Here is an 11,318-nt window from a genome sequence, read left to right as displayed (position 1 = left end):
CGAGTGTGATAAAATAGAGGAGGTAAAGACAGGATGGACACACATGCTTGCAGAGCACAGATCAGAATTTGAGGCACTAAAGTGAGGACCAACGAGCACAGTAGACCAAGTATCCCTGCACCAAGAACCGCTTCTTCTCAGTGATTCACAGTAACCCCCAAAAACAACAAAACATGTAGACATGTGGCCCACCGCTGAACTGAAAACCCTTTGCGGCAAGTGCATGTTTCAAATATCATGTGATGTCCTCCTGATCCTGATGAGATTCCTATTATTTTTTCTATTAAAATATTCTTAGGGGCATTTGCATAAGTATTTTTGTATATACTATAACATGTTTTGAATTCTTTGTTTTGTTGCGGTGTGAATATTTGACGGATGTTTGATACTAATTCATTTAGGTTAGTTCTGTATATATATTATATGCCTTACTGTATGTATAAAGCTTTCATTATTTGTTTTCCAGAAATATATAAGCATGTATAAACATTATCTGCAGTTAATTTATCTTGTATTGTGTATATACTGTATGATGATAATGTTATAAGAAACACACACATCTCAATGGATGCAAACTCTAGTCGAAACCAATGACAAATTCTTCCCCGAATGATAAATGTTTGTTTAAGGTAAACGTCTACGATATAATTCCTTGAGAAGCCATGACTTGCTGTTTACAGCTGAGTGACTTCAAACAATGGCCCTTTAAAACTGCATTTTGTCACTTTTGCACATTGGAGGCCTCTGGTGGAGAGAGTTGTTATTTCAGTCTCCAAAAATCCTTCACATGTCACCTAACAGTATCGAAAATAAATAAACAGTAAATTTCACATGGACTTGAAGTTTTTTTTTTATTTCTGAAATGACTGAATGTAATTTCTTTTAAATTGTCATTATTGCACGCTTAAAATGATTCTGTTGGTTTTTGTTGAGAGTTTCGTACACAGTATAAGCAGTCATTGAATCATGTGATGTAACTAATCTGACTTCTGTCCAAAAACTTCATGTTTTGGGCTTCATCTGTGACATCACTGGTGATGTCGCCTCAGAAAGGTCATGTGACAGCATCGTGGCGTGTGTCGTCCATTATACTGTCACAGTTTTTATAAGAAATACATTATATCTGAAGCCTTTTCTCCAGTAAATCCACCACCTACAAATAATGACTCAATTCATTTGTTACATTTTTATTCTTTATTTCACTCAAATAAAAATGCAATAATTGTTACAGTGTTTCTACAGTTTTCCATCAACTTTTAGGTACTCACCTATATTTTACTGGAGTTAATTATATTTCTAGGTTTGTTTGTTATCTGCAGACTAATCTGGTCCATTTGAGCACCAAAGTTTAATTCAAGTTTAAGTTTTAAAACAGTTTTTAGACAAATGTGTTATTTAACACTTAAATGTATGAAATGTCCTGACAAATATGAAACGTGTACACTTGGCTTTAAGTATTCAATTTCAGTTAAGTCAGTTCCATAAATATTTTACTGTTTTATTTCTGTTATTTTTTATTATTGTCAACAAATCTAATGAGTAGCCTACTTTCAGACTTCAGTACGCCTCTGCTGCACTCAGCCACAAGCCCACTGGATCTAAATACGTAAAACTTGCTTGCAAACAAAGTTTCATTTTTTGTAAGGCTCAGTCATTTTTAGTGTGGGATTAATACACAATTGGTGCATGTGGGATTAACACCAAACCACCTACAGTGTTCATGTCCATAGATACAAAGTGTGGCTCATTTATGTGTTTAAATAGTTTTAGACATCAGTGGAAGATGCTATTTTAGTGTTTGGCTACATAGGAAATACTTCAAATTCACCATTCATTTTGGTCTTTTTAAGGGGATTTGTTAATAGTAATAAAAGTACCATCACCAGACTCAAATCTAAATTAGCTGCTGGGCAACTGCAGGAAAAAGTACCATCTGCAGCCACAGTACCATGCCAACCACTCAGGAGTACAATTCATCTAAGATTTAAAGTATCAATCCTACAATGTTAGTCTGGATTAGTTAAACTAAGCTTGGTTCTCTCTGCAGTTGAGTAAATACAGTCATTTACAATAATCTAACACTTTCTATGATTTTATATGTCCAGTTGTCACTCTGCTAGTTATTGAAATAAAGGTGCTGTTATTCTATTTGACATATTAAAAACATCCTGAAGCAAATGAATCAACACAAAAACAACAAAAAAACAGTGAAACGGCTACAGTGTTTTCAACAGACACCAGCCTGTTTGTACAGCCGGTATTATACAGTACATCACACAAAGACAAAAATCAATATTTAAAATACATTATCCATACTGTATAACATGCTTGTTCAGTCACAGATTCATTATAGAGGTGAATATGCAGGAAGCCTGCCAAAATACAGTGAATTTTAGGACCACGGCACAATGTTAAAATGTGTTTGCTAGATAAAATAAAAACTCTGAGGTGAATTTGATACTTGACAAAGACAACGTGATCTTGTCCCAGAGTCGTGATTCCATTTTTAACCGTTTCACCAAGCTCAGTAACAGACACGTAAAACAGCAAGAAAGGGAATTAATCTGCTCTATTTTTGAGTCAAACTGGCTTGAAGCTGACACACACACCCACATTATACCACACAGATGTATTATACGTGCTGTATGACATGTTTTTACTTGCCTGTAACCCAGAAAAAAAACAGAAACTGTGGTTACAAAAAGTCACAACAGGAACTGTCAAGAAAGAGCTTCAAGGCTTCAAAGAGGATTAGATGTTCATAAACACCCAGTCAAACTAAGTCTTGGTATTTTAGGTAACTCCTCGCAGGGCTATTTGGTGAACTACTGAAGCTGGAGAGTCATGGCTTTATTTTCATTTACTTTAATGATGAGATGCTGAAGAGGGGAAAAAGAAGCTCTGCATGCAGGCTAGTTAAACTGACAGTTAGCCAGCTTATTAGTCGCTGACGGTACAGCAGGTTCACGGTTTACTCAAGAGACATTTTATATAATTGACTCCTGTCTCACAGCTGTCTAAAAACCATGCCTCTAGTGTGAGTTTATACCCCGACAGATGAGGTTTAAATAAAGCTGGATGTGGCAACACAGCTAATGAGCTACGATAGCTTCCTCCACTTTGGAGTGTCATGCTTTCTGTTCCTATGACAGGTTAGCACCGTTGAGATAGTTTAAGTTAAAATTTACACAAATTTACTTTAAAACTGACATTGAACTAATCATCTCCATTTCAATCCTCTAAAATACAGTAATTCTACTACTGTTATAATTTTTTTTCTATTTGTTTGTTTTCTCAATCTTTCTTTTGGTTGACTCTTGTCTGTATTCTGCTGTGTGTCTGTGTTTAATGTCACTTTTTTCTCTATTTACATTGTTATTGCACAAAGTTAAAATTTAAAAAAAGAAGCAAGCAATGCATTGATTTTGCTGCAGATTTAAGCTGTTTTGAATGCTGGTGTGACTAGGCTTTAAAGTGCAGAATAAGCTAAGTGTGATATGGCTCCAAACCATTCAGGAGTGAGTAAGATCATCAAACTCAAAACATACAAGCAGTGAGTTGACTTTTAAAAGCAGGATTACCCTCGCTGTGTATGAAATGTCCTTTATCCCTTTGTAGACACCACTACCCAGCGAACACCTGGGGTGTGAGGGGTGGCGGCAGTTGGTCGTTGTCCATGTTGTTGGCATCGATGGCTGAAACTGTGCGCGACATAATCTCCAGAGGGTATTTCTCCAGGATGTCGTTCACCTCCCGCTGTACGTTCTTGGGCCAGGCGATGAGGTCGGCCTGCAGGCTCTGAGCAGCCTCCATCAGCGACTCCTGCCGGCTGCTGAGGCCCGACAGCATTTCCAGGTTGTGATTGAGCTGAGCCAGGACAGGGTTGGTGGGAGTCACCCCAACTGCCGAGCCACTGTGAGGCCACTCGCCCTCCGAGTTGTTGAGTCGTGGCGAAGCTTGGCCCGACATGTATCGCTCAAATTCTTCCGGGGAGAGATTGAGAGACTGAGCATCTAACTTCTCGATGAAGGCCGCCGCACAGCACTGCACAAAGGAAAGAGATACAGACATTAAGAGGGTGGATCTATAAAATACACACATTTGAATTTATATACTCATGATGATCAGTTAATGTAACAACCTTAACGTTATGCATAAAGTTGTCGGTGGATTGGTAGAAACTTAATATTCTACCAATGTACTAAAACACATTAAGAAAAGGTCATCGAGCACATTTTGGCTATTTTGTCCACTAATATAATTAAATCAACAAGGGGAAAGATGTTTCAGTTATAAAGTAGATAAAAAAAAGACAGACCAGGTTGGTGAAGTAGTATCCATCCTCTCCAGTCATCAGCCTGCTGGGGTTACAGAAGCGGGTGATGTACTGGATGTTGGACTGAAGCCGTGGTGGGTTCGCCTTGAGCACGATGTAAATGAGCGCGGGGAGAAAGTCGTCAGCTGAGGCCGGCTCATTCTTGGTGATCCTGATGGCACTGAAGATGTGTTTACTGCAGCGCGTGATGCAGGCTAGTTTGTCCCGAGGAACCCGCTTAGAGTCCATCTCAATGACATCTGGAACAGTCGGACACACGTAAAAATCAGGAGCTGAACAGACTAATGAATCAGAAGCTGGTTCTAACACACACCAGTTTCCTGCCAAAAAAAAGTGTCTTTAAAGGGTCAGTTCACCCAAATTGTCAAAACATTTCTCAAGTGCTGAAACATTAGTTGATGAATCTATTAGCTGACATACAGAAAATTGATTGTTAACAATTTTTGATAAAGCATTAATCATTTAAGTCATTTTCAATCAAAAGAACCAAATATTCACAGATTTAAGCTGCTTAAATGTTAATATTTACAGGTTTTGTTAGTCCTCTATGATATTAAATTGAATATCTTTTCCTTTGGACTGTTAGTCAGAAAAAACAAGAAATCTGAAGATGTCAAATTGGGCACTGGAAAATTGGGATTGGGATTTTTTAAATCTTTTTTCTGACATTGCTACACCAAAATTAATTATTCATTACTCAAAAAAGGCATTGGATTAATTGATAATGAGAATAATCATTCAGGTGACAATACTGTTAATAAATAATTATCAGCCCTACTCACTTCCCTCTTGTGGTCTCTAGACATGTAGATAGTTTTTGTGGTTGAGATATTTGTCTCTAAGATCTCTGCCTCCACCCAAATGAGAGAAGACATTTTACAGCATTTTGTTCTGCTCTAAAGTTAAAACATGTAATTCACAAACAATTTAAAGTGCCTGGCATTAAAAGAAAAATGTATTAACTGTATATTCTACCTACAGTGTTGCCAATTTAAAAGGTAAGAGTAGCTAATTTTCACACGAGTGAAGAGTTAGGGTGTCGACAGAAAACATTTTTACAGCACTTAAGCATTAAACTGTCCAGCAGAATTTAATTAAATACAATCACACACTCTGACCTGTTATTGCTTTGACCACATTCTCAGAGACTTCAGGGATTTCTTCATCCATGGACACACAGAGCATCTCAATGGTCACCCAGTGTAAGGCCCTGAAACACAGAGAACCGGAGCCTAAATCTTTTCTCCTTTTTTGCATGTAATGAAACTCTACACATAGATTTGTAATGCTCACTCTCTCCTGGATAAGAAACACAGTTGTGATGTGTTTTACATGCCAGAAAAACATGGGGAACATTTCATAAAACTGGCTAATGTGTCATCAGCTGCAAGAACATAAAAGAAAGCTTTGACCTCCATCTTGAGACTGCTGAGGATGGAAAAGAAGTGAACCATGAAGTCATACTTTCCAAACGCTGTGTGACTGAAACTAACTGAGCACATGACCACCGTGACACCATGACAAAAAGCACTTCTCTAAATGTGACACTAAAACGAACTGACTCTCCACAAGCAAAATAAATTGCTTGAGGAGAGTGTCTATTCATCTGCTCCTTGTAATTACTCCCAAAATATATTATTCTTTATTATAAAAATTGTGCACAAACATCAGACTGTTTAAGATGTATAAGATCTGAATCAGCTCCAAACGTAAGACTCTAGATGAAGCAGCTCTATGAGCTCTCTTACATGTTGATGTGAAACAGGTCTAACACAAAGTACGGCTGTGGCTAATGGGAATGTTAGACATACAGGTATTGGACAAATTAAACATTTAACTGATGGATAGTGCTAGATAAAAAAAGGAACCAAGTGATTACAATTCATCCTGAGGTTGACATGAAGGTCTGTACAAAATTGTGTCCCAATACATACATACAAGTAATAAGTGAAAACGTTGACATATTGGTGGCACAAGAATAAAAGTCAGAAAATCACCCAAGTCATTAGGATTTATCCTCTGAGCACCATGAATGTCTTCATGAGATTTAATGACAATTTATCCAATAATTGTTGAGATATTTGAGAGATGAGAACAGACATACATTGCCATCATTAGAGCCATGACACTAGCATGGCTAATAAGCACTACATTTAGGTTTTTTGTTTTTTCTTTTTACAGGTTTTCTGCTTAGACCAAAAGTGTTGCTTTGAATATTGCGAGACCAACTGCTCAGAGTTTTGCATAATATAATACTGGCTGATGAGGAAATTTAAAGTACCAGCAATGGTAAAAAAAAGAAAGAAAAAAAAGTGATATCAGGACCTGAAGGAAACAAGTAAGACTTCAGGATTTTCTGTGAGACAAGAAGAAGAGGCACAGTTCAATAGGAAGTAGCTTCTGGGCTAAACATCTCTGCCAGCTTTGAATCCAGGAAACCCACCTGATCCTGTTCTGTGTGGCCAAATCCTTCTTCTCATCATCAGTGGTTTCTGGGCAGAAAACGCTCTTATACAAACGAGTCATGATGTACTTTTCCACTTGGTCCATCACCTGCTCCACAGACTCTGAAGATCCTGGAGAACAAAGACGTATCACACCTTGGTTAAAGCTGTATCAAAATTGAGCTCTTCTAGTGTTTCACCTTCAAGATTTATTAATAACGTATTAATGCCTCCTGGATACAACAGTTGATTTGTTGAAACTGATCTGTACAAACCTTTAAAGTGACTCATCAAGCGGTCCGCCAGGTTCTGATAGAAATCCTGCACGCACTCGGACAGTTCGTCAGCACCGAGGTCCTGACAAGACATGAAGTTAGAAGGTCATGAAATGCAAACCAGGTCATGAAAAGATTTCATGACCTGGTTTAAAGATTTTCATCATGGTCAACCAACCTTCTTGCTGGACATGTTCACAATAAAAGCTCGGCACTGCTTATGGATCTCTCGACCTGGTTTCTGGAGGTTCTTCAAGAAGTCCACAAAGTCCTTTGACACTTGTTCTGTGTCAAAGCTGGCATGGCGGCTAATGGATGGACTGGGAGTCTTTCCCTCTTGGGTTTCTAATGAGGAGAAATAAATTCAGATAAAGTCCCACTTAATTCTTCCCACAACTAAAAGTAGATCCTCGTCTACTGAACAGTCATGCAGGGAACAATGGACATCTGTACCAGATTTTGTGCCAATGCATCCAGTAGATATATATATATATATATATATATATATATTCTCAGAATGAGAATCATGATTATTAATTATCTTGCTTATTTAATCCATAAACAAACAGAAATGTACAGAGAGGATTTATGTGCTAGAACTATTCGGCAACAAACCAGTCAGACAGCATAACAGACTGGGAGGAGTTCATTTAATGTCACACTAGCTTTCATACCCTTCTTGGAAGCTGTGCGTGACGAAGGGCTGAAGAATTTTTTAACGGTGGTCACTTTACGCGTCTTCTCATTGGTTTTCTTCTCCTCGAACTTTGAGAAGGCTCCCAGAGAAGCGTGTCCTGTGTGCGGCTGTGATGCGGCGGGCTGGGAGTGGGACAGGGCCTGAGCTCCATGAACGCTGGCATACGCTGCCTCCTCTTCACGTTGCAACCTACAGCCAAACAAATTTGACAAATAAAATGCATAAGAAACTTGTAAATACACTGTGTCACTGACAAAGCTGTTCTTGCATAGTGAATTATTACACTACAGGGACAACTAATGAGCATTAAAGCTGTAATTAAAAACAAATGGAAGGGTCACATCATTAAATCAAAACTGACTCGCCACCTTACCTCAGTATAAGAAAAACATTATGCCAAGAATCAACTAAATGCTAAAATGCCCACACGCTCAAACACTAAAATCTGTTTGGTAAGTTATAGTTTTAAATGGTGTGTGAAAATCCGCTTTTTAAATCCTTAAAATAAATCCCTTCCAAAAAATGTGCTGGCAGAGTTTTCTCCCAGTTTGCACCATGTTTCTGGATTCATCAGACAAGACAAATCTGTTAGCACTTTAATTAGACTTTAGATGGCAAGATACACTTTGCATACTAGCTGCCTGATTTCCACAATATTGTCTTATACTGAGAATGTGAAGATTTACACAATAAACATGTCGATAAATGTGCTTGTGAGTGATAAAAACCTTCAGAAAAGCAGTGTTGTCTCTATTGGTTACAAAGGTAAATTCAGTGCAGCACTGCGTCAGTTGAAGAAACTTAAACTCACATAGATGAACTCTATATGAAAGCAGAAGGAAATGCAAAAGAAGCACTCTGACATGTGACTTTGGTATTACATTATATCTGAGATATTTTATTAATTGCTTGAGCTGACCTATTTTATATAAGACATTTTTAAAAACACAAATCCAGCTAATTAGCAGTCTCTTCTTTTAAGCTGTGTTAAAATACTTCAGGGCTTAAAATACTGTGAAAAACAGTATAGAATCAAATCCATAAAAAGTTGCTGACATCATCTTTTTCAACAGTCTGAATGACTCTCTTTGCCATGTTCAGTGCTGCAGTATTGTGTTTTTTGGAAAATACAGACAAAAAAATCTATAAAACATTGTTTTTAATAGAGAAAACAGTATTTTAGAGAGGCTGATAACTTTGGTCATTTATATAGTTAGGTCAATCACACAAAGGCTAATAAAAAGCTGATGCAATACATCTACAAACACAATACATTTAATCAAAATGTAGCTTTTTTTCCCCCTCTGTCTTTATTTATTAGCAGCTTGTAACCCATCAGACTTGCTTAAGGCAGCTTATAAGAAGATGGATGTCTGTATTTACTGGTTTTCCTCGGGATGTAGAGAGGTGCTTTAGTGAAGCCCGTAATGATGCAGCAGAAGGTCTTACTTTTCTGCCAAGGCCCAGTCGTCCTGGATCTGTTTTTGGCGTACCCGCTGGTACTCCTCCCTCCAGCACTTGGAGCACAGGCCCTGCCATGCTGCGTTGCCATAGTAACCACATCCCTTTTTGCACAGCAGGTCTGACTGGTCCACATGTATCCCACGTCGCTCCGTCCGCTGACTCATGATGTCGGACAACCTAGAATGAAAAATTCATCATCTGTTTTTATTGAGTATTTGTATTCACTGCTGCCTGCACAGCGTGTTTGCACAACACTCTCAGTTTATTGGCACTATGGTCCTAATCCTGTTGGCCTTGTTTTATATACATATATATATATATATAAATATATAAAAATTTAATTTAACAACATATTAAAAATCAGCAACAGCTTCATCAGGAGTGCAAACACCCGGGTGAGTACAAACTAGGGCCTGACCGATATTGGATTTTTAGGGCCAATACTGGTACCAATATTAGGAAGTAAAAAAATTCTGATACTGATATTTCGGACAATGATTTCATATATACAGAATATATACATAAATACACCTTTTTTCCAAATGTGGTTAGCAAATACTTGTGTGACAATAATATGTAATGAAGGCTGTGATATTTTACATATACATAAAATGTAGCCTATACTATACCATATCAGATGGCATGAACACTAATATTGATATATCTGTGGCAGGCCAATGTCGGCTGACTGATGTATCTGCTGTTAAACTGAAAAGAAATGATGCAAAGTAAACATGCATTTTAATATCATCTCCTTTTCTTCTTTTTTCTTTATTGAAATATGTAAACAATTACAAGTTTCTCTACCATAAAATGATTATATACAACATATTCATCTTACAGTTTGCAGAGGTAAAAAAAAAAAAACAAGAAGAACTCAAAGCTTGGGGGAGATACAGTTCATATGAAGAAACAGGTGTTAATAGTTTTTACAGTCTTTGCATTAGAGGAGAATTGAACCCAAAGACTGTAAAACCTGTTTAACCTCCTCTGATCAGATTTGTTAACCCTCCTGTTGTCTTCCCGTCGACCGTGCAATTTTTGTCCTCCCGGGTCAAAACCAGTCTGGTCTGTTTTTTAAAGCATAAGATATAAATTATCATCAAATCCTGTGTTAGACCTTTTTAGCCAACTTCATTCCAACTTATTACAACAGGTTTTACACATATTTTTTTTGGAAAAGATGGTCAATAGGCCCCATTTAAATGATATTACACCTCATTTTTGAGTTAACATCCCAAGTCAAAATATACCAGAGGACAACAGGAGGGTGAATAACGTCACTGTCTGGGATCATGAACGGATGCACAGCTTATGAAAATGATGGGCGGGTGAGCTGAAAGGACAAACCAGCAGCACCACTAAACCGCAAAGATCAGCTTCAAAACTCCTTCACATGAATTCTTCCACAATAAAAGTCCCTCACTTGCTGTTTTTAGTAATGGTGAGAGCTTTCTATTTGCTCCAAAATCCCCTCTAAGGGTTCAGATGGGTTGAGATGTGGTGGCAGTAAAGGCCATATAGCATATTTTATATTCATGATATTCACCTCATGTTCACACTCATCAACCCACTCAGTGATCCTTCCTACACTGTACGACCTTAACCCACACCTCACACTATTCTTCATATGTCTGCACTCATTAATTCACGTTTTTTTTCTTCTTCTTCTTCTTTCCTTTTCATTTGTCACCACCTGTCTGCAGGTCACACTGCAGCGTTTCACTCAGCTGTCACAGTGACGTCAGCGGGCCAAAAATCAATTAAAACTTAATAAATCTTATTATAACCTTTATATTGTATGTGCTGAGCATGTCTGGTACTCACCTGAGAGACGTTATCACCGATCAGCAGCTCATACACAAAGCAGCAGACCTCTCCGGTTTCTGTTCCGTGTTATGACCGAGTTACAAGGAGAGGACAGTGACGTCACTTCAAAGACACGACACATGGCGACCACATACTTACTTAGTTAGTTAGCACTGCTGTGATTAAATGTATTTCTTCAGTTTTCTTCAATGTGTGACTCAAAAAACAAATGGCAACTGAAACGTAAGTAACCGTTTTGTTTTGCAATTATTTTTTCCCGATTCATTTACTTC

General features: G+C 37.8%; 1 protein-coding gene across 2 annotated transcripts; it reads right to left on the bottom strand.

Annotated features, from left to right (window-relative positions):
* Positions 1-1,236: 1,236 nt before the first annotated feature.
* On the bottom strand, positions 1,237-11,105 carry rabgef1 (RAB guanine nucleotide exchange factor (GEF) 1). 2 transcript variants are annotated; one of them, XM_062433705.1, is made up of 9 exons: positions 11,044-11,105; positions 9,202-9,393; positions 7,730-7,941; positions 7,234-7,400; positions 7,056-7,137; positions 6,780-6,912; positions 5,455-5,546; positions 4,319-4,575; positions 1,237-4,044 (listed from the first exon to the last, which is right to left on the bottom strand). In XM_062433705.1, exons 2-9 carry the CDS (start codon positions 9,378-9,380, stop codon positions 3,625-3,627), a joined length of 1,542 nt encoding a protein of 513 aa, XP_062289689.1. In that variant the 5' UTR covers positions 9,381-9,393; positions 11,044-11,105; the 3' UTR covers positions 1,237-3,624. The 2 variants fall into 2 exon arrangements, with proteins under 2 accessions (XP_062289689.1, XP_062289687.1); XM_062433703.1 differs by lacking the exon at positions 11,044-11,105 and adding an exon at positions 10,830-10,934.
* Positions 11,106-11,318: the final 213 nt, after the last annotated feature.

This window comes from Scomber scombrus, chromosome 14, assembly GCF_963691925.1.
Source record: "Scomber scombrus chromosome 14, fScoSco1.1, whole genome shotgun sequence".
Lineage (NCBI taxonomy): Eukaryota > Metazoa > Chordata > Actinopteri > Scombriformes > Scombridae > Scomber > Scomber scombrus.
This window is presented reverse-complemented; position numbering and strand designations above follow the sequence as displayed.

Coding starts and splice junctions, on each gene's coding strand:
- rabgef1 (XM_062433703.1), bottom strand. Junction 7,942..9,201: donor GACTGGGCCTTGGCAGAAAA/GTAAGACCTTCT, acceptor GTTTGGCTGTAG/GTTGCAACGTGAAGAGGAGG. Junction 4,576..5,454: donor TGTGGTCAAAGCAATAACAG/GTCAGAGTGTGT, acceptor CGACTGTTCCAG/ATGTCATTGAGATGGACTCT.